General features: G+C 43.6%; 3 protein-coding genes across 8 annotated transcripts in view; 2 read left to right on the top strand and 1 right to left on the bottom strand.

The window, feature by feature from the left end:
* The window catches only part of LOC135401323 (uncharacterized), a 70,490-nt gene extending 65,559 nt beyond the window's left edge, over positions 1-4,931 (top strand). For 2 of the 4 annotated variants that reach the window (XM_064633660.1, XM_064633662.1), the window contains 6 exons: positions 243-384; positions 1,241-1,417; positions 1,788-1,854; positions 1,943-2,040; positions 2,677-2,879; positions 4,342-4,931. In XM_064633660.1, the coding sequence (XP_064489730.1) occupies positions 243-384; positions 1,241-1,417; positions 1,788-1,854; positions 1,943-2,040; positions 2,677-2,879; positions 4,342-4,384 (730 nt within the window). In that variant the 3' untranslated portion in view covers positions 4,385-4,931. The remainder of the gene's footprint in view (positions 1-242; positions 385-1,240; positions 1,418-1,787; positions 1,855-1,942; positions 2,041-2,676; positions 2,880-4,341) is intronic. The other 2 variants (XR_010424783.1, XM_064633661.1) reach the window with 2 other exon arrangements.
* A 1,486-nt stretch (positions 4,932-6,417) lies between these two features.
* Positions 6,418-20,813, bottom strand: LOC135401320 (mitogen-activated protein kinase kinase kinase 11-like). 2 transcript variants are annotated; one of them, XM_064633656.1, is made up of 9 exons: positions 19,728-20,813; positions 16,279-16,453; positions 16,039-16,187; positions 14,962-15,137; positions 14,622-14,877; positions 13,567-13,701; positions 13,247-13,474; positions 12,742-12,993; positions 6,418-12,581 (listed from the first exon to the last, which is right to left on the bottom strand). In XM_064633656.1, the coding sequence occupies exons 1-9, from the start codon at positions 20,428-20,430 to the stop codon at positions 11,629-11,631; spliced, it is 3,027 nt and encodes a 1,008-aa protein (XP_064489726.1). In that variant the 5' UTR covers positions 20,431-20,813; the 3' UTR covers positions 6,418-11,628. The 2 variants fall into 2 exon arrangements, with proteins under 2 accessions (XP_064489726.1, XP_064489725.1); XM_064633655.1 differs by having other exon boundaries at positions 14,622-15,137.
* Positions 20,814-21,018: 205 nt separating this feature from the next.
* LOC135399973 (probable methyltransferase-like protein 25) lies at positions 21,019-24,654 on the top strand. 2 transcript variants are annotated; one of them, XM_064631707.1, is made up of 7 exons: positions 21,019-21,395; positions 21,455-21,677; positions 21,760-22,174; positions 22,234-22,355; positions 23,144-23,314; positions 23,551-23,697; positions 24,487-24,654. In XM_064631707.1, exons 1-7 carry the CDS (start codon positions 21,163-21,165, stop codon positions 24,574-24,576), a joined length of 1,401 nt encoding a protein of 466 aa, XP_064487777.1. In that variant the 5' UTR covers positions 21,019-21,162; the 3' UTR covers positions 24,577-24,654. The 2 variants fall into 2 exon arrangements, with proteins under 2 accessions (XP_064487777.1, XP_064487776.1); XM_064631706.1 differs by having other exon boundaries at positions 21,760-22,177.
* The last annotated feature ends 518 nt before the right edge of the window (positions 24,655-25,172 follow it).

The following is a 25,172-nucleotide window of genomic DNA, read 5'->3' as shown; positions in this document are numbered from 1 at the left end:
AAGCAGTGTGCTCTGTTGTGACGCATACTGAGCAATGTCAGAATAATATCGCTAGGTACAGTGTTGAACTGTTGAACAGGCTAGATGTTTAGTACAGTGACCTTATGCTTTCTTTCTAGCCGCAAATTAAATGCGCTCAAAACGGCTCGTAGTTTCTCATTTAAGCCTTTGTAGAACGCAGAAAATAAGTTAACAGTAGTATTTATTGAAAGGTGATAACCATAACCTTATATGTTGGTCAGACGCAGTGTCATCGTCATCGTCCACATAGCAACGCCAAACAACATGGCCGACGTTTCCTGCAATGTTGGCTTGCCGTCGTCGATAAACATGTCAACAGACGAAATTCGAATGGAATTTCCATCATCAAATCAAGTAGAAAACGTAAGTATTTGCGTCTGTCTTCACACCATTTGTAATAATACGGTTCTGTGTGTTCATACCAACCAAATTTTCTCCCACCTCAAGTTCGATTTTCACATCAATTGCGTACTATGCCCTGAAATTAAAATGGTCTTGAAGTCCTCCGAATAAGCGTGCTATTTAAGATTGATAATTGTTACGTTTTCGTTAAGAATAGTTCAGACAGGTTTCTAAGGTTGGGCCTGCATCCTGACGCATGTGTGTACAGATGGCGTGGCGCAGCAGTTTCCCAACATGCATATTGTGCTGTGCGTGCAGTTGTTTTTATTACATATTGATAGAAGAATGTGCTTCGCGCACCTGTCCGTCCAGGGAGGCGCAGAACTGTCTCGCATCACAGATCTCGTGATCACAAGTCGTTGTACAGTGCGAGGTAATAAAATCGATATTTGCTTTAATAACTATAAGAAACTAAGTATTCCCCTCCCCTAGAAATACCCCCCCCCAGAAATACCCCCCCCCCCGCGAATACCTTGGCACAGAAATGTAATGTCATCGCCCTACCCGGAGACAAAAATTTCAGCTATGTTAACAAACAGAAACATTCGTAACCCCGTTCAAATGCTATACACCAAAAATACACGTTTCCTCGGCATAAATACCTGAGTATGGAGATATTTAACAAAAACTCGTAAAAATGACATATGAAGACTCTGCCATATTACTGTTATAACACAGTGCGCACTTTTAACCTTGCTTACACAATCCGTTTTGTATCCAGCTATGTTTCGCATTTCATTATTATTATTTTTTTTTTTTTTTTTGTCAAGCGAAATGTGCCAGTACAAGTGTATTATAGCCGTTTTCTACTCCCTAGGGCAAGACCAGCGTACCAGACATGTTTGCAGAGGTTCCGCTATGTACACTAGAAAATGGATTGAAAAAGAAAACCCCTAGAAGGATCCTGCACTTCAGTGACGGCATCCTCGAGGAGTACAGCTCTGAAGAAGATGAGTTGGTCGACGCTAATTTGAACAGGAGCATTGTTGACCCGGTATATAGATTACTAAGCACTAAAGAAAGTGTATTGCCATCACAATTTGGTGCATTAGCTTTCCAGTATAGTAGAAGTACGTGACAACAAAGTGCTATACCAAAAGCTGGTGACAACTCAGTTCCCTATCAAGAAATTACTCAACATATTTGATATTCAAGTTTGTCTTTCAGTATTTGTCTCGCCCCTTAGCACCTCTTGGATCCTAGACCTTGGGTCGTACATTACGACTACTGACATAATTAGGTTCAGGATGTTACATTACTGTGTTACTACTTTCAATGCAAGACTTTGGCTTTCATTATGTTCTCTATCCTGCTTATTTAGCAACACATACAATATAACTACTACAGTCTTTTCTTGTTTGTAGAGAACTTTAACGTGGTTCCCATACATAATTCATCTGGCGCTTCAAGTAGGCACAAAAACGCTCGCAGGTGTGTAAGCAATTTCTGCGTCATACATGACACATACCGTTACAGTTTGCTCGCTAGAACATTGCTAAAACATGCATAACTTTGGCAGTGTGCGATTACCTTGGTGAGAACCTGGCCTACTTTTTTGGCATCACATCTCCAAAGTACCAGTATGAGCTAGAAGAATACAACAGAATGGTACAGGAGGTAATGTTGCGTTGCCTTTACACTCTATAATAGTGAGCGCGTGCATAGTAATGTGGAATTATTATGGTTCTTACTTCTTGGAGACTGTGTTTGCAAAAATTTTGAAAATATCTGCTGATCTGGCAGATTGACAATTGTTGAACTCTGAAAAATTGGGCTGCTTTGTGTCAGAGCTCCAGTAGTAATAAAAGCTTCTCTGGATGCATACAAGTGGATGGATGCACAGACTGTTTTTTTTCTGTAAAGTGCTTCAAATTTCACCACACTGCTCCAAAAAGTCAGAACCTTGGTAGTTTGGCATGGCACATCCTTCATGTAACTTTCCTTCACACTGTGCTTGTGGGTGTCTGCGATTTCTACGTGTATCCATTCTGGCATCCTCTACCATCCTGCTCACTTCTCAAGCAGGCTTCCTCTTCACTTTCAGGTAGCTTATGTGTAAACACCTCGCCTGCTTACCTCCTCCACCTTTCTCGAGCTGAAAAGTATGGCACACACTTATTCTGAGCTTTCGCGGCTGCTTAACCACTAATGCACCACTTTCCTTAACACCTCTTTGTTTCCTCGCTCACTGCACCCTCTGTGTCGCTCAGTACAACCTAGGTCACATAGGATGCCCTGTTTGACGTATTTCAGGAGATGGAGGAGAAAAAAAAGGTGGCTGAACAGATGGCCGGCTGGAAAGCGAATGATGATTCAGAATTGGGACAAGTCACTGTCCAACCATTTTCCACTCCCGTTTCCAATTCTCCAGAAGTAGCGAGTATGACAGCAGACACGTCTTCACTATCAAAGTCATCGTCGTCGGTTGCAGCTCCTGACTCTACACAGTGGGAGCGGTACTAGTGTTCCATGTTTTTTTGTTTCCTTTTGCAAAATATCCCAGCATTTGGTATATTGGATGCTTCAAATGCATAGCAGCTGTGCTTTTGATAGATAAATAATGCCACATCTTCTGTCGAAACCCCCTACCCGAACACAAGAAATTTGTAAGTGGTAAACAACAGGGCACATTCGCTTTATGCATACCGCAATTCTATCAAGTGTGGGCAAAAAATAATCAAATAGTATGTGTTTTGAGTGGGTCATGCTATACAAGACTGTGCCTTTTATACTTGAAGGCTGCTACCAGACAGTTCCCAATTCTACAAAAAAATATATATATATATCGAACTACCATTGCAGTGGTGTCCCTGGGGCCCCTGTGCTAATTGCAGTGCAGAAGTGCCATCTCTAACCTTTCAGTGCTGTGCCTGGCTCTGGTGTATAACTATCAAATGTAGCTCCCTTAGCTCAAGGGGGAACACTGGATAAAAAAAAAAAAAAAAAGAAAGAGAAGAACCAAACTAAAACAGCACCCTGTTAAACTGTTACGAAAATAAATCCCCATCTGCTGACAGGTGACTGGAGGGGTAACTTCCAGCCACGTTGAATAAGTGTCATGCCTCTTTGTCAGAAGGATAAGTGTCAGAATTCTCAGCTCGTGGGGAAACTCCTGTACATTCTAATTATCGGCATTGGGTGACGACTATCCTTGCCTTGCGTTTGGGTGGTTTAATCATATTTAGTGCCTAACATAACCTACACAGTTCTGTCCACAGAGGTGGAAGTGTGACATACCACATGGGCAGAATAAGCATGTTTAAGCTTATGTGGTGTTTTTGTCTCCCCGTTTGTCCATGTCTTACATTTTGCTCACTTTTTCAAGTCTTAATGGAATGGAAAATCATTCCTAAGCCTTATTACATTACACATGGCTCGTCTGTACCAAGAAGAAGCCCTTGGGTTTTCTCTGTCAGTGAATATGTTTATGCAAAGTGAGACTGGAAGACAGGGAAGGGGAAAACCTAATGCCTAAACTTATGCTCTTGGGGGGGGATCACCCCTCCCATCCCTGGATCCACCACTGCTGCTGCGTGCAAAATTCTTACAAATGCAAGTATTGTCCTTGTTGGATGGAATACCAGACATCCTTAACACCACCTTCCAACACACCTCTCAAAGAGTCTACACCTTTCTTCACCTCTTCTTTTTTATCTTTTTCCAATGCCCACTGCAAAAATTTTGAAAAGTTTTATGCATTGCTGAAAAAAAAAAGAAAAAACGAAAAGAAAAAAGGCATTGTGCAGCCTGCTATGCTGGCTCCAGATATATAGTACTCCTGCTTTATGATTATATATGCACATCGCCCAATATTTGTTCTTATACCTTGTCACCGAGAACGCTGCAACCACAAGATGTTGGAGTATATGTGCTTATATCTCGCACCTTGTTACTTTTAAACATGCGTGCAAACTTTAGGGAGCATCACCCTCTCCTTTCAAGTTCGATGTTCACACCATAGCTTTCACCCGCATGATGTCCTCATTATTGACGCACAGTGTGAGCCTATGTCAAACATGTATGTTTATATTTTTATTTATTTTGCATGTGCCGCAAATGACCACATCTTCCCTTTTTCTTCTTTTCTTCAGAACCCAATCCTGCACAGACAATGCATGACAAATGCATGTATCCTTGTGACAGTTACAGTAGATTTCCTGCAAGATGTTTATAATCTGAAGAGCAGTAGGAGGCTCCGAGAGTTGCTCATTCGTGTTACTGCTGCAAGCTGTGATTTGCCTTGCTATTTCTACAGATGGCAGTCCGTTGTACAGATACTATGGTTTGTTGATAGCTGATATAATATTTATGCTCACATAACGTTTGTATCGTGAAAGCTAATGCAAACACGTAGAAAGTAGTAACTTCAAGGCTGTATTACTCTCACGTGCTAAAGTAGTACGCCAGCTTTCCAAAGATTTGGCGTGGCATTTATAGGCAGTTTTCTTCAGCCTGGACAGAGTGCTTCACCACATGTACTTTGCAAAAATAAATATGTTAATTTCTCACTTACAATGAGGGTTTCCCATAGACATTATCCCTACAGCATCGTCCGTGTTCATTTTTCTTCGTTCCGTGTATTGACACAAGCGATCTCCCAAGGGAATACCCCACTGGCAGAAAGAGCAAAAAAAATGCTCACAAGGCAGACGTCCCGCTGTGTCTCATGTTGAGCCTTCGCAAGACGCCAGGATACGGGTTTGGCATATTGCTCGTATAGCAGACCAGCGGCGTAGCCAGAAAAATAGTTTGGGAGGGGTTCTATAGGGACGTTACATGGGAGAGGAGGATTTCCCCCTCGGTTCCCTCTCCCACATGTGCCATTTCGAGGGGGTTGAACCCCCCCCCCCCCCCCCCGGCTACGCCAGTGTAGCAGACGACACCATCTGCTCTGTCGTCTGCTGCAGAATATCTTGTGTCTGAGCAACAGGATATTCTCTCTAGTTAGAAGAGCACAAAAAGACATGACTCTGAACCAGACTTGTACGTAACGGGTAACGGGTAATTGCGTTACTAGTAATCAATTACTTTTTTTAGTAATTTGTAACGTAATCGATTACTTTTGGGGCCCAGTAATTTTTTGAGTAATTCAGTTACAATTTTCAGTAATCAATTACCAAGTAATCGATTACTTGGAAACTAAAGAATCCACATTGTTCGGGACGACGCACACACACATATATGGGATGATTCACCGCCGCGAGAAGACAAAACCAACTGCCCTCTGCAAGTTCGGTGCAAGGCAGCTGTATTATAATATCTATGACTTTTCCCGCAACAATTACTTACCCGAGGACCCCGAGGTCAATTGCCACAGTGTTCCGCACGTGTAGTGTATTTTTGAGTCCACTGTCCTCTCCCCATTCATGTGTACTATCTATCCGTAACCCGGCCTGTATGCGATGGTGGAGAGAGTGTTCAGTGTGGCTGCGGACGTTCTGACAAGAAAACGCGGAAAATTAACGGATGAAAACTTCGAGAAGCAGCTGCTACTAAAGTTGAACACTGCTCTTATGAAATAAATTCTGCTTCAATGCTGACTTCGTTTTTGCTTCGTTTCGCTTCGTTTTTGCTCAGTTTCTTTTTTTTTTTTTTGTGGATATCTTTTTTTCTACATCTTTTTTCTATCTTTTTTTATATCGTTTTGTCAGATATCGAAAGTAATTGGCAAAGTAACGCGTTACTTTTCAAGGCGTTACTTCATTACTTTTTCCGACAAGTAATTTGTAACGGTAAAAAATTACTTTTTCGTACAAGGTAACGGTAACGGTAATCAATTACTTTTTTTTAGTAACGTGTACAAGTCTGCTCTGAACGCACACGCTCACATGGCAGCGGACAGCTATGACATTCTGTACATCTTCCCCTGGAGTATTCTGTGGAATGTCATGAATCTTCCAGAGCGGCCGCTTCCCTCTTTGCTGTTGTTACCAGTGGTAGTTAAAGGCTTATTCTGCAGAATTACATATCCAGAGTAAAGGCAGACTACAGAGGTTTGCTTTATTATTATACATAAGGATTTATTTTGGTGCATTTTTGTTTCCTTTTATACAAATGTAAATTAGTTTTTCACGTGAGTTAAATAGAAGAGTTAGGATAAGATTAGGTTCTTTTCATGGAAAGGTATGGTACACAACTGTATTTCATTCACACATTCCTTTCAAAAGTTTACTATGTTTGTCACTAGCAAGCCAGTTAGTCTTGCTGCTATCTTGTGCCAGTGTCAACGATCACCATAGTCATACACGAAACTGTGTGTTAACCGCATCCAGAATCTATGCACTTGGTCATACGAAAACGCTCTTGGTTGTTAAAAAGAAAAAAAAAAGCCACGAAGAATACCATACACATTCATGGTCATGGAGCCACAAGGTGCTGAGCCACAAAAAGGAATGTTCCATCAAGGAATGTTACAGATACTGCGTTGTTTGGGAACAAGGTAGCTTGAAAACTACTGGGATCAATTTTGCTGCTGCATTTAATACCTTTCCTATGCACTCCCAAAAATAAAACATTGATTTTCTACATTGATGAGCAAATTAGGACAGTGCAAGCGAGCTGGTGTACTGTAGAAAGAGGTCACACTTCCTCGAGTTTGAGGAACACACAATACGAAGAGGACAACAAAAAAACTTGTGTTGACTCTTGTGCTGTCCTATTCGTATTGTGTGTTCCTCAAACTCGAGGCAGTGTGCTCTTTCTACATTTTCTACATATCTATACCAAAAAAAAAAAAAAGAAACTACTGGTGTGGCATACCACTTTGTGGCCTCAAGCCCTTTGTTTTTTTGTCCCAGAGTCTCTATTCTCACTGTGGTTCTTTTGAAGCAGTAACACAATATTGGGTCACTCCTAACAGGACCAAAATTGTTCAGTAAGATTCAGTTGACAATGTGTCATATAAAAATGGCCAAGGTTTCTGCTTTTTTTAGTATGCATTCAGACTCTGAAACTGATGTGAACCATTTGTGCAATCTACAATAGTATGCAAATATACCTAAGACGCAAAACTAGAGCCACTTGTATGGTCACGCAGTCATCACTATATCACTTCGTGGACAACTTCATGGGAATATGCAAAAGGGTTTCCAGTGTTCCTTACTAGGGATGAACCAACGGAAGCCGCGAATCCTCAAATCCTGAGCAGGGATTCGAGATCCGGGAATCTGAATCCAAGAGCCCAAAACGGCGAATCAAATCTTTCGAATCCACTAACCCGTTTGTTTGTTTCTTTTTTAAAATTGATGCCTCCGGAGTCTTCCGAAAGCCTGATTGGCTGGCTGGAGTCTTGTTTGTTTGTTTGTTTACATTGCTCTGGAGTGAAAGAGTTCAGGCAGGAACTCTTACGTTACAAGTTTAAAAGTAACATGGTTTTGCCTTTGATTGTTTCTTAGTCTTATGGAAATAATTCAGACTCGAGAGTTTATGTATTTCCTGTAGTCGACGAACGTGTTAGATACATTACATTTAATAAGTATATGGGTATGTTTTTTTCCTGAGAGTTAACTATTATTTAATTTGTTTTTCGTATCAAATTCTGCTCCAAAACATTTTTCAGTAGAAGTATTTTTCCCCCCTGGCCTTTTAAACCCCTTTTTTTTTTAAAGAAAGGATTCGTGGATTCGTCCCAACTCTGTTTCTTACCAATTGCAATGAGAGCACTTCAGCAGATGTGATCATAAGACTTCCACAAAGTGTTTCATGTTCATACTTTCTAAATGTGTCGTGCTGTTTTCACGTGGCTAATTTGCAGTCGTGACGCGACAATGAAAATTGTTTTATATCTCGCACAATATCAGGTCACCTGCTAATATCGTCATTGACTTGCCACGTTACAGCATGGCATTTCTCAATTCTCATTAGAAGAAAATGCAAATATGAACTCCTATTTTGCTTATACACACATGACAAACCCTGCACAGACAGCAGCATCAAATGCTGAGTCGATAAATACATCTCGCCCAAACACAACAGTTCTTGGCATAGTCTCCCTGTGATCTGCTTATTCTGTTTAAAACATCCATTTTTGTTTCTCTCTCTCTCTCTCTCTTATAAGGTAGCATTCAAAATGGAAAACAAGACTAGTTTGAATGGGAATGCTTCAATTCCTCTTCGTAGGAGGGCATATAAAGAAAAAGTAAACAGATGTATAAATAACAACAATCAAACAAGTCTCTCACGTTTGGCTCAAAAGAAAAAAAAAAGGGGGGGGGGGATGTGAGCAGCATCCTGCTCTGGCAAAGGGTACACACACAAATAAAAAGTTTTTTTGAGTTTTTGCAATGGTTGCCACTGGCAGCATTGGAAAAGTGATGGCATCATACAAAAATATATCACTAAACACATCTACAATCTCTCTCATCACACAATTCTTCACAGTGGTTGTTCACCGTCGGACATTCTTATGCCACCACATTTTCGAAAGATACGCGGCAAAGTGTTAACTCGCACAAAAATAATTAATGTACTGACCCGCCTTCTTCAAAAGGGAGGGGGGAACACAGTCAGACTGCACGTATAGCAGTTGTGCCCAGTCACTCATAAAAATAAGCACATTTCCTTTCACGCGGTACACACACACACAGACAGACAGACAGTTGCAAACAACAGACAACATCAAAGAGATGACAGAGCACAGCAGAATGTGAAGGGTGGGGGAAACTGGGCTGAAGTCTGCCATGATGATCGCACAACCGTTTGTGTCGGGAAAATCACGAATTACAACTCGATGATTGCTGCTACACGGTTCTGCGCGTTTTACTTTCGGACTGCTTTGTACACAGCGGTAAATATGTAAATGTGTTTCAACTGCGGGTCGTGTGTAGTCTTGCACAACGATAGAGAAGAAAAACTATCTGTATCACACAAGCACAGCTGGTGCGAAACGTTGTCAACCATCAGTGACCTATCCGGATAGGAAGTCACATGCTCAAGGATTTGTCTCTTTTCTAAAGCCGTAGCCATCCGTTCCACTGACTTTCAGAACCGAAGCACTGAGCGCACTTCCAAGGCATCTCTGCTACACGGAAGAGCTGTAGCACACAGTGTGCAATCTTAAACAGCTGAACGCGGAGGTCTAGCTTTGAAGGCATGCATTGTTCGCTTCTGATTTCATCCACTCTTCAGAAAGTCTGCCGAAGAGGGGCACAAAATGAAAAGTGAGCTGTGGAAGTGATTACTATGAAATGTGAAACCAATGTTAAACAAATAAAAGAATGCAAGACCGAAAACAAAATGGACAGGGGCTACCCCTTTGGAGCCCCTACGATATCCTACAGAAGCCGTTTGTGAAAAGCTCGACCATGTGATGAAGCAGTGGTGCATAAATTCAAAGAAAAACCAAGAAGCAATTAGACGCAGCACAAAATGGTGCTGGACACTACCTTGCTGTAATAAGAAAGAAGTTGATTGCATGAACACTTGCTCTAGCATAGAGTCAGCACATCGTGCTGCACCAGTGTACAGATAAGACATGATCCAAGCAGCACATTACACTGGCCCAATATTGGATGGCTATCGGCAATGTCGGGCCAATATCGGCCCGGTACTGCCAATATTGGGCCAAGATGCTGTGCTGCTTGGGGAGGCACAGAGGTTTGACTGAATCTCTTTGGATTCCGAAATGTGTAAGCCATTGTGACCCGACGGCTGTTTAGGAACAATTGATGGCATCAGCTGCGCCATTAGTTCAGTGTGCACTTCCACTTCCAGCACAGTGCTGTCTACGCAAACGGCTCCTTGGTTATTCTTTCAATATGCTATTGGCACACTATACAGCACGTGGCTCGTGGGAGCTGTGAGCCACCATACTGACTATTGCATCAGAGAGCATCATGTGACAGAAGGGGGTGGGATCGCATGCTCACTTATTTGCATATAGGTACAGCTCGCATAAGAGTTAACTTGAACGCCACTCCGGCCTGCGAACCCTGGTGGTGAAATAACGGCGGAGGGTGTTTTGGTCATCTATTTACAGTGAGAGGGGGCGACGCTCGTTATGGAGGCTCTTGTTTTCCCGTTAGGCGCTGCCAGGGTGGCTCTCTTCCCACTTCGCAGGCTGCAGCGGTGTTCAAGCTAACTTTGACGCGAGCCGTACCATACGTTTAACAGACTCATACAGCATCGTGTCACATTGTATTCTCATAAATATGACACATTCTTGTACACTGGCCATGCAATGACCTTCGAACTGGATTACAGGAAGCACATCTCTGGCAGCTCTCAAACAGTTGCCAGGATAGGAATGTTTCTGTGTGTTTTTCTTTTGTTTTTTCGTCTTACATCAAAGGTCTACAACGATTTGAATCACTGCATGGCACTTCTGAGATGTGGTCCACCATGATGTCTGTGCATTTAGTTCTGTGAAATGGTCGTAGAGATTGGGTGGCGTCAAAAGCCAAGCAATTTAAGTCAACATTTTGTAAGAAAAATGGTGACCAAGTAGAGTCCAATTAATGGCCTAGTTGTTGTAAAAAGACCTTGTAAGTAGCAAATACACTAAATTTGAAATCTCCAATCATGCGTCTCCCACAAGGACTGTGGGACAATAGGGAGATGTTCATGATTTCTGCACTTGCTGCACGTACTTATGCAAAAAGCCTCACATTAGCACTTGTTTGGTAAACAGTAGGTACACAATTCATTATGCCAGAGAGAGGTACTAAGATATGTACATATTTATAGTGTATAGTGAATGCGGTCTCAACCAAGATGGAATGTGAGCTAATAAGATATCGCGTAAAATTTAGTAGCAGAGGTCTTCATTCTCGCCTTGTCATGCTTGCCAGTCGGCAAGTGCTGTGCAGTTACACAATACCTGCAGCGCTCCTCAAGCATGCAGGCTTTTGTAACGAAGTATAGTAATTACCATAAACCAGTTGTATACCACAATGGGCACAAAGAAGAAAAATCAATTACTTCAGTATCGTAAAATAGATATAAAAGCAGGAGGTCAGCAGCAACCATATAAACCACCTGAAACTTGAGACTAACGATTTCTACAGGAGAAAGTAAACAAGTAAGAGACAACCAAGGAACGAGCGGAAGAAACAGGCAGGTAACACCACGTCAAGCTCGTTTGCCCTCGACGAGTGCTACGAAGAAAAACATGGGAACCAAAGGGGACAAAGAAGCTACCAAACTCATACATACCAACACAAACACATCCACAGTATCTGAGCAATCCCTGAAGGGCAATCACAACGGCTACGAGAGGAACTCCTTCTCCAACTCTCGTATCGAGGGCCTCCTGCGTTCAGCCACCGCTCTAGCGGGAAGAGGCACTGTTCCATCTCGATTCTGCCCATCCATGGGCATGTCCAGGAGGGTATGTCCTTCGTCGCTTGTTCCGGCGGCCTTGTTGCACACATGGGGCACTTCCGAGGGCCCCACTCCTATCGTGAACCTCACTCTTCCAGTGCTGGTCGACACGGACACCTCGCTGCTGGCAACGCTGCTCGGGGGCGTGGTGTTGGTCGGCGTGCTGCCCGTGCTGCTCGAGTTCGAGCACCGCCTTCTCTGAGGATACCTGGGGACCACCGCCGGTGGTCGCGGTGACCTCCGCGCAGGCGACACCTCCAGTGTTGCCGGCCGTCTCTCCATGTCTCGACGGGAACGTCGGGGCGAAGGATAGACGGGCGGGACTTGCGGCTGCAAGCGGTCATCGTCCTGGAATGTTGGATTCACGTTTGGCGGGGGAGTCCTTTCCGTTGAAGTCCTGCGGTGCGGGGAGTAGTAGCCCCCCGCAGGGTTGTCATACGCGTACGATGGCAGAACTCCGTCACGGTATGCAGGTCGTGGGTACTCGGGGTAAGGGGGTGGATCGCGGTAGTAGTGGTTGGGTGAAGGGTGGTACGAAACGTCGGAAGGAGCCGCGGGGGGTGACGCGAGGTAGTCCGGCGGAGAGAGAGGTCCCCCACTGAGAGGAGAAGGACCAATGCCAGAGCTGGCGGAGCTTGCGTATGCCAGATCGCTCGAGCTGTCGTTCGACGCTGTGGAGGACTTCCGTGGCTGCGGGCTGAAAGGCTGTGTCCGCAGTGGGCTGGGCTCTAGAGACAGGCTCGGGCGGCAGTGTCGAGTAGGACCATGGTAGGTGTGGTGGGAGTAGCCCGATGAGGCAGCAAATTCGTAATCTGAGCACACTGGGTAAGGAGGAAAACCTAAAGGAAAGAAACGTGCGTGTTAGATTACGGGTGAAAAATTGTGTGACGTAAAAGGGGCAAAATGAATGAAGCAGACATATTCGAATACATATTTTTCTTACTTGCAAAAAAGATTATGCACTCTACATATATTGCGCGAGAAAGCGACAATTCTCACCAGAGTCTCGTGCCCAACCACTTGTTCCAAAGCCAACAAGCGGGTCGTCTGTACCAACGCCAACGGTTCCGCTACCGCTATCGTGACCCATGAGCCGAGGATGTGCCTTGGTCTGTGGGGCTAGTCGCACATCAAAGCCAGCTCCTACACCTGCCAGCATTGCTCCCACGTTGAACAGTAACAGCTCGGTCACTCTCCGAACTGACGGTGATGATGACTTGCGACTACTTGTCCCTGTATCACTGCTGTAACCTATTGCAGGAAAAGGAGAAATCGTGATCATATTTCCTCAATTGTAATTCTTCAGGTATGATCGTGGTACAAGTTCACTCAAAACATATCTTATAACATATCAAATCTCAAAACATATAATCTCTCAAAACATATCACAAAAATCTGAACAAATCTGAAAAATTGATCGTGGAACATGACTCGAGTTTGCACAAATCTGGCATTAGTGCAGAACCAAAAGTCCAATCTAGTCCTTAATGAGATGTCAGCCTACCGTATCCATTGGTACAGGCATCCATTGAAGCCGTTCCATAGCCATCTTCGAGGCTGAGTTCCATGAGCGCATTAGCTACACCAAGGTTCCTGGGAAGGTTTGGGGCAGAGCGAGACCAGCGCTTGTTGGTTTCAACCAGGAGGTGCTTGCGGGTACAGGGACTGCCCCGTTCACGCTGATGCACCGAACTGGGTCCCCAAGTCTTCCCTTTCGCTCCATCCACTGGCACTGCAAGCGTGCATTTCTATACTTTCACTTCCTTGGCATACACGGAAGACAAATGAATGCAAAGGGACACTTGCAGAGAACATATTGCTTACATGCATATGCTCTTAGCCGTGGGAGGCTGGGTGAACCGGGAGGACTTTCTGGACTCGATGATAACCTCAGGGCTTTTAGCTCTCCTCCAGGACCATGCGTGGGTGTATGCTGCACGGTGATGTTGTGCCGGAAGTCTACAAAAGGTACAAAAGTTAAGTTTTCAGCTCAAGTCCCATCGATACAGCACCTTCCATTCAGTGGTACTACAAGGCATTAAAGAAAGCGGTATAAGCAGACGTTCCCTGAATGCAGTTTGTTGTATTACACAACAAACCTCAGACAAATGCGTTTCCTGTGTCTTGTCCTGGAGTCTCACGATGTGCGCACGAAAAATGAAATATGCTGCTGCTGGATGTTATGAGTTCTAGCTATCTGCAAGAGTATTAGGGCTAGGGCCAGAACATTTAAAAAAATGTTCGGGAACACAGACAGCATGGCAAAGAGTCGTCATGTTGTGTTCTGTTTACATGTCTTTGCCCATCGCTCATGCTTGCCTATTCTGGAACATATTAATTTGTTTGTCCTATCATGCCAGCACAGATCCAAAAAAGAGCATCCATGGTGAAACATGCTTTCATATGTGTTGTGTTTCATATGTGTTGCAGCATCATAATATCAAGGCATACCTTTAACCAAGAAAGTTGCAACACACAAGAGCAACGCTACTTACGCTAATGAAACTTTTCCACCCTGTGGAGACATGAATGCAGGAACTTTATAATGAAAGTCGTCGGGTATCCATATGGCGACAACGTATTCAGTTTTCGTCAGATTTGCATGTTTTATGTCGAAAGACTGCGTCGCAACGAAGCCTACTTATATACATTACACCTCACAACTGCAAAAGTTTTGTGGAGTATATCACTACCGTTGTAAGCAACGTTTTGCATTGTTCACTACATTAAATATCCCAAGCAGCGTAACTACTTGGCCCTATATTGACTGAATACTGGTCCAATATTGGTCGAGTAATGCCGATATCCAGCGAATATTGGGCCAAGATACCTTGCTGCATGGAATGGTTCTAATAGCAGCATCAAACGGAATGTCTTACCAGAAGGCATGCTGATCTGAGCGCCACCTCCGGACTTGAGCAGCTTTAGACGAGACTTTCTGAAATGTCCCGCCCGCTTTCGAGGTGCTGGTGCAGGGTGTGCCTTCTGCTGGGCCAAAATCATTACATTGAGCTCACGCTCCAGAAGGTCAATCTCCCGCTCCGCCAGTTCTTGCTCCCGCTGCCGCAGAAACTCTTCCTGCAACTTCTGCTGGACAAACGCCTTGTTCAGCTCCTCTTCCCGACAACGAAGCTCCTGCAGAAAATTACCCGCAAGCACCCAGCATGAGAAACACTCTACAATGCTAAAGACCGCGGCACACTTCAAACGCAGCCTTACCTTTTCCCTACAACGCAGCTCCAAAAACATTCCCTCAATCTCATGCTTCCAATCTTCTTGAAGGGTATGGAACGACTCCTGGGGAGTCGTCATGAACGGCGACTTGGTGATCTGATCTAGCTCCATAAGAATGTGAACAAATGTAGGCCGCTCATGGGGATCAGAGTTCCAGCAGGCTGAAAAAAATTGCATAGCGATATATACCGGCTGTTTCACGGCGGTACCCGGGTGAATAATTCGTGGACAGGTGGAACTATAAAAAAAACTTTCCTTTCAGTGAACATGCCTGAGACATCAGCAAAGAACTGAGCAGTCAGTAGCTCATTTGCATATGCTCATTAATTAAATGATACTCCTAGATTTTTTTTTAAATTCCACTTCGAACACTTTCGGAACTTCCGTTTTAACGATTGGGACCTTTGACGAAAAAGATCAGAGTCTTTCGGTATACATATTTCTTGCATAGAGCAGCGTACCAATGCGCTCTTTTGCTCAGCTGTGTGGCGCCAATTGCGTGTTCATCCGCCTGGTTCACGTGCAGGGGTGATGGATGATAAGCACCAGACAGAAGAGACACTTCGGTGGATTCGTCATCATCGCGATAAAGGGACACTCTGCGGCGGCTCCTTATCCTCCGTCACCCCAGTGTGTGAACCCTGCGAATGTGCACCAAGCGAAAGAGCGCGTTGGTATGCTGCTCCGCACAAGAAATGTGTAAACCGAGACCAATTACTAATTACTCTAAAAATCACTAAGTGTGGATGCGGGCTTTCTTCTGGAACATTTTTTGCTGAAGGTTCCGATCGATAAAACAGAGGTTCCGAAAGCGAAAGTAAAATTTAAAAGTTAAGAACGTTATTTAATTAGCGAGCTTATGCAAATGAGGCGTTCACTGCTGAGTTCTTAGTCGATGTCTCAGGAATGCTCACTCAAAATAAAGCTTTTCTATAGCTTCACTTGTTTACGAATTATTGAGCCAGGGTACCCCTGTGAAACACCTGGTATATTAAACTGGTTACGTGTCACTGCTGTTACGAACCAGAGATGGAAGGAAAATGAAAAGAATTGTGGTACTACCTTCCATAAGGCTGGAGAATGGGCTTGGGCAGGTGGATGGTATAGGAAGGGTCAGTTTATTGACTGCAACTCCATAAGCCACTGCCAGAGCATCAATGCCTTTGTATGGTGTTTCACCAGTTAACAGTTCCCACAGTAGTACACCATAGCTGGAACAGATGTGCATAGATGTGCATCGTTTACAAATACGTCCCAAAGAGAAAAGAACCACCTGCCCCAAAAATTACTGTATTCCGTTACCTCCACACGTCACTGGCCTTGGAAAACGTAGATGACTTGATTACTTCAGGGGCCATCCATGCGTACGTGCCGGCCGTTGACATGCGGGTAGTTTTATACACTTCTCGAGCCAATCCAAAATCTGTGATCTTCAAAGTCCTTGTTGGTGACTCGCAGTAGGGCTCACTCAAAAGCACTAAAAGATAAAAGAGAAGGACCACTCCAGGTGATGTGCAGGTTCGGAAACTAGCAAAACTTGAATTCTGAAATACAACTCAATAAGGAACTGTTAGGTTGTATACACGTAAGATTTTTTCTGGGTTTAATTGGAATTCAATCTGTAAACATTTGGCATATATAGGTCAGTAATTATGTGCCAAAGAAAAGAAGGCAAATCTCTAAGTCCGTAATTTCATATTTTCTTAGTGAAAGCATGACGTATGCTGCTTGAGGTTACTCAACATTGCTCGCTGTTTCATTTGCCGATGTATATTTCGCACGTATCAATTGCTTATCATGCACACTCAGACGCTCACACCACCATACCATGCAGCAGCAGTGGCTCCCAATATGCGTTTCTGCAGAACCCAGGAACTCTGCAACATGTTGGGAAGCCCAAAAACCTTTAGCTAGAGCAGTGTAAGCTCTCGGAACATTATGACACACGGGAATTGTGTTAATGACGCTGAGAATGCCAAGCACCACTACAGTAGAGTTTCTTGATGACTGATGACCAAAACATCTCCACTTATTTTCATGTATGACGTACTACATTTCAGATTCACGTCTTTTATACACATCTTATCTGGCACACTTTTATGGCAAAAAGTTGTCTGCCCCCATTATCATACATGCACAAAGTGTTAATAGTAAATAATGACAATTCCCACTAAAAAATGGAATAAGGAAATCATTACAGCTTCATTAGACACCTCTCAACGTCTTTACGGGGATTAAATTCATCCAGAGGTGGTGCAACGTCCAGAGATAAAACAGGTGTCGTAGCTTTGCATTCTTTTACACCTCTTATCAGGAAAGGGCAAACAGAGACAACAGATACGAGGTGTTGCACGCGTCTTTGGAAGTACTCGGTAAAAACCCGTACACGACTGTAGACAAAACTGTCTCCAAATTTTTTTCATCTGATATTGCCTGCCACTTTAAGGCATCATCTAGTGAGACTGCCTAACTTGTCATTTCCCCCTGTCTTTTTTTCCTCCCTATCTCTTTCTCCATATATACCGGCTTACTCCCATTCCTTTGATTTGAGGACCAGACTGGGCAAACTAGGGATCACTGTATCCATGTACAGAGGATGGAGACGACCACATGAACGATGAAATTATAAATCATACTGGCCACTCAATATGAAATGACCTGGGTCGTCAAATGTTGCAACACGAAACGACATGTCATAAAGGCGGTGTTATCTTATCACCCCCGTAAAAGTAGTGGTGCTGGATGCAGGATTCTAGGTCTCTGTGCAGGCGGGACACAGTACAGGAAAAAGTGAGTTACATACTGGAGCAAGACTAATTTCAATGACAATACAAACCAAGAAGACATAACAAGCTCAGAAGCAGTATGGAGATTGAATTTTTTTCTCATGACACTATCGCACGATTTGCATTTGATTGCAAGCATATACACTCCAGCACACCTCTGAATATACAAGTGTTTAAAACACAAAAGCCGCATCTATGACATCCGCACCTTAACAAATGAAATGGGCACGATTCATTATGTGAGACAGCTCTTGAATTCAACGTTTCACCAAACCCTGAGAGAGTTATTTTGATGAACACTATAGCGGTCTGAAATCCCCATTTTCAATACCTCGGTTCCATTTTTCCATTGCCAAGAAGTTCTAAACCTGAAAGTTTCACTGAAATTGTAGGAGCGATGAGTTCTTAGTTATAACTATCAAGATTTGATTTCAATGCACCTATGTGGTCCCTGTCTTTTAACACTTACAATGGCACACAAAACAGACTCTTAGGCCCAGTCTCACCAACGTTGGTTAACTTTAAACCGAGATCAAGGGTTACTAAAACTTGAAGTTAACATTCAAATCTTTTTTTACAAACTCTAGTTGATGACATCATGAATGCTTCAGTGACAATAACTCTTTTTAGTGAAGCAGAGTTAGTTGTTAACATCAAGTTAAGAGGCCGTTGATCTCGGTTCAAATGTTAATCTGCGTTGGTGAAACTGGGCCTTAGAGGGCAGAACTGCGATCACGCATCTTCCAAGGCAAGACATGAAGGCAATGAGGTTAGACCTAAGAGGCAGGATGAAAAAATAAGTGTTCTCCCAATTTCAACTACTACAGGTTTTCCCGCCGATTTTAATCCAAGTGCCAGCTAAATTAATCCATGCCCCATAAAGTTTGCATGGCACGTGGATTAATCTAGCTGGCACTTGGATTAAAATCGCCGGGAAAACCTGTAGTTCTAGAGTCCTTTTGGCACAGTTCACTAAGGTAAAAAAGGAGCTGAAAGGTCAAACACTATGGTTTCTGTCTACCTTTAAAGTAATTTGAAAACCACCTGTAACGGCTTGCGTTCACTGCCGCTTTGTGGACAACACACTTGACATAGAGGGCCGTGCTTGCAAAAGGTGTACAAGAACAATGTTCCTGCAAGCTTCAATGGAGTGGGACACAGAAAAACATTGATGGTGCTTGAGGAAGTGTTTAATACAGGCACTGGTTCCCATAGAAACCAAATAATGGACACTGCAATGCATTCGGCTGCACATGTACAAGGCACAATTGTACTTGTATTCTCTGCAGCTTGCAGTTAACTATGAAGCAGCCTGAAGCGATGACAGACAACCTGTAGTGATGCTATATTTCCATATGCACTAAATTTAAAATGTGTGTCGTCACACGACGCCCACACCCACATGCTTTTAATAAAAAGACATTGTGAAAACATTTTCCTAAGGTACGAGAAAATATGTTTAGAACACCTTCAATGAACCGGATAGGTATTTCTTGCTTCAAATAACCCACTAAATACTACTTGCGCGTTGAAAATTCCAGCTCTCCCCATAGGAAAGATGGCAATGCCCTGGGAGTAATGTATTTTCGGTTCAACACACCAGTAATGCAGCAACGTAGCACTTAATTTGCGTTATATCTGTCTTGCTCAAGAAGGGCTTTCTTTTTTTTTTTTTAATTTGAGCAGGTACATTCAATTACAATCATGTTAGGTTGCATGCACTGCTCTATAACTGCCTTTAATTTGATAAATTACAAAGCACAGACACATCAAACAAGGTGCAATATACCAGTGTTTTGTCTGGCATTTTTGCAGCTCATTCACATATATACTTATAAGCATTTCCTTATAAGCTTTTGGTGACCTTCGACTATCTATTCCACTATTTTTCGGTAACAGTTACATGCATGGATATATAACGCAGTTTGCATTGTATCGTATCGTTTACGCGCTGGGGATACTCACCATTGCTGGACTTGAGATCCCTGTGTATGAGCGAAATAGGTGCCTCGGAATGTAAGTAGTGCATGCCACGGGCGATCTGGATAGCCCAATCGACGAGCACTTCGGGGGGAATCTTGCGGCCGCTGAGCACTCGATTGAGGGGTCCTCCGCGCGCGTATTCCATCACTAAGCACAGGTTGGGCACGTCGAAGCACACTCCTTTTAACGTCACGATGTTGGGATGATCAAGCACCCAGAAGAGCCTCGCCTCCTGGCGCACGCTTTCGGTCGTCACACTGATGTCTTCGTCGGGATCCTGGCGGGCCGCCTTGACGGCGACTTCCATCCCACGCCAGAACCCCCTATACACCTTCCCGAACCCACCAACCCCGATGACCTCTTCCAGTTCAAGCTCGGAAAACTTGATCTCGAATGGACGGCTCGGGTCCTGAACATCATTGGCACTACCTTCGGCGATGAAGTTGGAAGGGAAGATACCCACCTTGTCCCCAATCTTGCCCGTCCACCACCCATCGTCGCCCGAGATTCGGGCGTCCTTCGACAACACTTCGACGATCTCTCCTCTTCGAAGCGAGAGCTCGTCGTCACCTGAAGCATCGTAGTCGTAGATAGCCGTCCAGAACTTCGAACTGTCGTCACGGCCATTTTCGGATCGTAGACTGGGCTGAAGGGATGCCATGGACAGTGGAATGGCACTAGGCATTCGTTGGGGACCACCACGGGGGTATCGGGGCCCCCCCACTGTCACCGCTATTTTTTGTTCGGATAGTCGCACGAATAATGAAAATTGCGACTTCCTCGTACGGTTACAGAGGCAAATCTGTTTGTGATCTCCCCATTCTCGACAGAGCCTGAGGGGGGGATCTACAAGTATTTACATAGCATTAAAATTAGGGTTATTATCATGACTGCAGCGATCTTAAAACAGGGTACCTCACATATCCATCATCTTGGCGGGGCCAGAAGACGATCTGGCCGTGTGCATTTTGCATACTTCTTTGCAGCAGAGTGGATTCTTCATAGACGAAAAATAACAGTAACTCTTGTCGCACAAACGTCAGAGTCAAGCTCCGCCATATCTGGAACTTCGACCTTCTTCCGAAACGGGTGTGATTGGAAGAGTATAAAACAGTGAGGTGTAACAGTAAACGTTAAGGTTTTGCGAATCCTGCCAAACATGTAGCTTGCAATTATTTATGTAAAATGGAATAATGATGAGCTTCTTTATGCGAGCTACGTTGGTTGTGGACAATTTTTTTTTTACATAAATGGCAGGCGGCGCCACTGACTGACATGTTTTCGTTGCAGCGTTCGGTTGTCTGCTACGATTTCCTCGTGTGGTGCTAACGCCCCACATAATAACCAGCAAAACGTTATATATTTTTCTTTTTTTATTTCAAAACTTAGACAGGACAATCTCGTACGACAGCTAGGCATGGTCGCACACGTGGTTCAAAACTTGGTGCAGATGCACAATGCGCTGTCTGAGCTCGCCGAGTTTTTGACTAGCCATGCACAATTCCTAAACGCTCATATGGTTGCCTTTTTAACAGCTTCCCACTGGGATGTCCATGTGCCTAAGGGAGTAGCAGAAGATTTGGTGCAACTTCCTGAAGAATGCTTACGTTTCTTAGGCACTAAAGGGTTTTTTGAATTGCCATATGTCAAGTGAGTAAAGCAAGCAACGGGGACAGACTAGAATTCTGAATCCTGATGTTGCCTTTCAGAGAAGGTATGGCGCCGTCATTGACAAAACTAATCAGAGAGCTGGGGAGCAACACGTTACAGTCCCTAAAGGTTTCCACAACAGTTGAGAAAGTTTTATCCGATTGGGTCAATACAACCGACACATCGCCGCCAGACCTGTGGATGTCCAAGAAAAAAAGCCACGAAGTGTCTGTCATGAGCCATTTCGTGGCAGAATTGTCACACCGACACAACATATCTCATGTAAGGTCGCATGGATACATGTGTCAGTGCTCAACTTGAACTCCGTGTAGACCAACACATTCCTTCTACGGGACTTTTGCAGGTTGTCGACATTGGCAGTGGCAAGGGGTACCTCTCCACCAATTTATCCTGCCTACACCAGCTGAACGTTGTGGGCATCGAATGCGAGGGTCTCAATAATCATAATGCAGAAGAAAGGAAAAAGAAAATGATGCGGCATGCAAAGAATGTGGTAAAGGATGGCGTCTACAAGGAAGACGCAAAGTTCTGTGCACTCACAGCAAGAATAGACCACAAGTTTGAATTAAACGAGGCTCTGACACAGTGTTTTAAACAAAAAGTCAGCGACGTCCTCCTGTGCGGGCTGCATACGTGCGGTGACTTGGCGTCAAGTGCACTACGACTCTTTGTACAGTGCAGCGGTGTGAAGTGCCTGTGTTTAGTTGGCTGCTGTTACAATCTCATCACGGAGGAAAACGAGGCTACACAAAATGACTGTAGTATGCTTTGTGAGACGTGCTTGCAGACATGTGGGCTTACCTTTGTGGTATTCCAGGTGTTACACAGAAGTTTGGGTTCCCGCTATCAACTTACCTCAGAAATTCTCAGTGTTATCTTGGACGAAATGCCCGGATGCTGGCATCACAAAGCATCGAAAGACAGCATGAAAATAATACAGTTAGGTGCACTGTTTTGTGTCAGACTTTCTTGTTTTAAACAGCTTTATCACAAAAAAAACAAGGAAAGAAGAATATCTAAAACAATTCCTGATGTAATATGTACACTAGGGTTGTCAATCGATCTACATGTTGCATAGATGGCAAGTGCAGCATACAGACCACAGGCTGAGGTGTATCTGGATAGCAAGGTTTATTTTATTTTTATTTTTTTATCCTGCACATTATTCTTACTTCATAATTATCAGAGCAGTAAAACAATTAGAAAAAGCACTAGAAAGAGCAGTAAAAATTTTAGTTTAAGAAATACTAGATTAATTGGGACAGACCTTTAATGGGACTTCTATGTCTGTCAGAGTAAAGAATATAGGAGATTTTCCGAAGTTCTATGGATTACCATTCAGAGACAAAAGTGGGTTCAGTGAATCTGGAATCATCGGTACTAATACAATTAACTGTGCTTTCCTTGGCTTCATCTCCGCAACTGTTTCAGAGCTTCGTGCAAAGAAGCACCTCAATTGAGCTGCCCTAGTTTTTGTACAGATGTTTCCATTGTATACATAGTTTTTACATGAAGTAACGCTTGTTACTTTTGAAGGAACTCCCGTGCAAACAAAAGCATAGTGCTATTCCGCTGCTACTCCTTCACAATAATTTTTTCCTCGTGGCCTGACAAACTTATTCTCGAATAATTGTTTTCTTTCTACTGCTGTGCGCTTAAACGTGATGTTCATACAGCCTCAGCGACACAATTTGGACTAACAAGGGTGTCTTCTTTTTCTTGCGCAGAATTTTCCAGAAACCCTTTTTTACCGTGCACTCTTCCAAAAGATCCTAACTGAGAAGCTTGGAAGTGATACTTTGCCAAAAGACTTCCGTGTTGGAAAGCTTTACAAGTGTAAAAACTTCTGGGAGTACATCCAAAGAGCAGCAAAAAAGATTAATTGTTCTGACTTCAAGGTAAGCTGATCATACAAAGAGTCTGCTGAGATTAACCTGGAGGGCAATGAATAGAAACAGAGACACCTTCCCCCTGTTACTTTTCTGGCTTACGAAGAACATACCTACACACGACCTTGGTACAAATTCTGCTAATCTGTTTCTCAACGGCTTCCACACTTTATTTGTTACAGTAAGGCAACACTGGTATATGTAGACAGTAGCCTGGATGAATAACTTGCTTCAATTACCTGCAGGTTACAGAGGAGGAAGCTCAACGTTACGAATTATGCCATCAAGATGATAAGAAGAAGCTAATGCTGTTCCAGAAGCTTCGAATATGTTTCTCTCCATGCATTGAAGGGCTGATCTTACTGGACAGGCTGGTGTTCCTTCTTGAACAGGTGCACTGCTTTGCAGGCGATTTTTTTGCTTTGTACACGAACGAGAGGTGGGGGTGTTGCTTTCTTTTATTTATTTATTTTTATTTTATTTAGAAATACTGTGAGCCATGCAGTGGCCCAAGCAGGAGGATACGCAGAGTGAAAAAGGGGAAGGAATGAACAGACGAGTTCACACACACACACACACAAAAGAAAACACTCTTATAGGAACATTAACCATATCAACCAGCACAAATGTCGTCAGCAAGGTCTTCGAATTCTGTAATACTTTCGCTCTGAACAATACTGATAGGCAACGAGTTGCACTCTGGGATAGTTTGAATGAAAAACGAATTTTTAAACGGTGAAGGGGTCTTTAAGGGGTGAAGAGGGTGCGTATATCATGGTTGGAGGGGCTCTAGATACGGAAAGCACTGTAATCTAAAATGACTTCTCGACGTCTCAAACGGGAACTTCAGTCGTGCAGTTTTTCTTCTTGTCTTCATGGGCGTGATATTGTTTTCACTCATGAGAGCAGTTACAGAGTCTCGTCTACCGTACGCACGAAAACTAAAACGTACAGCTTTCCGTTGTACTGCTTCGAGTTTATTTGTATCAACTTTAATATGCGGGTCCCACATTAATTCAACTTGGTGCGTTACACGAATGTGAGGGATCATCGCATGACCTACTTTCTAACTTTGGGGATAGTCTGTAACTTTGACGGATCTGAGCGTTGTGCTGCAACTGCAATCTCATAAATGTGCACAGATACATGCAAGCGCAGTGTAATTTTCCCTTTTCACTTAGGAGGACGTTGAAGACGCCCACATCATTCAGCTGTTTGACCCCGTGATTTCGCCCAGATGCTTTGCGCTGTATGCCACCAAGAAGAGCTAAGAGTGCATACTGGTCGAGTTCGTTTTATTTGTTAATATCTATTTTAGCATAATAAACGAGAATTGTGTAACCAGCATGTGTTTTGTGCATAGGGTTCTCCATTTTAAGAAAAATTATTTCACTGCATTCAGAGGGTCCTTAGGGAAGGGCAAGGAGATAGAAGTGGTGGTGGAGAAAATGCTTGCAGTAGATGGCCACGCTCAGGCGCGCAACGAGGTGGGTGGGGAGGGATCGTGCGCCCTGGGCCGACTTCACGGGTAACTGTGCCGACATTTGCCTTACAGCTTCTGAGGAAAACCCAGGGAAAACTCAAGTTTCTATCATTTTTTTATAATTACGAATAGTTATCCGCCTGTCTACCTTTAGTACGGACAAATGTTTGTAGATCCGGTTAGGTCATAACGCTTTATATTGCTTCCGAATTCACCAAGTTCAGATATGGCACAGCACTTAAATCGGTGATCGCTAGTTTGATACGTCAGTAAGTTCTTTTTTTTTTTAATGACAAATAGAACAAGAAAATATAAGTGTCATTTTAATGCATTTGGCTCGAAACTCCGTCGCGGAACCCTAAAAACGAGCCGTCGAAAACGAAG

The sequence above is a fragment of the Ornithodoros turicata genome, chromosome 7 (assembly GCF_037126465.1).
Source record: "Ornithodoros turicata isolate Travis chromosome 7, ASM3712646v1, whole genome shotgun sequence".
NCBI lineage: Eukaryota > Metazoa > Arthropoda > Arachnida > Ixodida > Argasidae > Ornithodoros > Ornithodoros turicata.
This window is presented reverse-complemented; position numbering and strand designations above follow the sequence as displayed.

What these genes read in the sequence shown, in the direction of transcription:
- LOC135399973 (XM_064631706.1), top strand. Translation starts at nt 21,163, where the DNA reads ATGGTCGCACACGTGGTTCAAAACTTGGTGCAGATGCACAATGCGCTG. An exon ending in TTTGAATTGCCATATGTCAA is followed by an intron (nt 21,396 to 21,454) that starts GTGAGTAAAGCA and finishes GTTGCCTTTCAG; the next exon opens with AGAAGGTATGGCGCCGTCAT. An exon ending in TGGTGTTCCTTCTTGAACAG is followed by an intron (nt 23,698 to 24,486) that starts GTGCACTGCTTT and finishes CTTTTCACTTAG; the next exon opens with GAGGACGTTGAAGACGCCCA.
- LOC135401320 (XM_064633655.1), bottom strand. Translation starts at nt 20,430, where the DNA reads ATGCCTAGTGCCATTCCACTGTCCATGGCATCCCTTCAGCCCAGTCTA. An exon ending in AAGGCCAGTGACGTGTGGAG is followed by an intron (nt 16,188 to 16,278) that starts GTAACGGAATAC and finishes CATCTGTTCCAG; the next exon opens with CTATGGTGTACTACTGTGGG. An exon ending in TGCCTGTACCAATGGATACG is followed by an intron (nt 12,994 to 13,246) that starts GTAGGCTGACAT and finishes TTCCTGCAATAG; the next exon opens with GTTACAGCAGTGATACAGGG.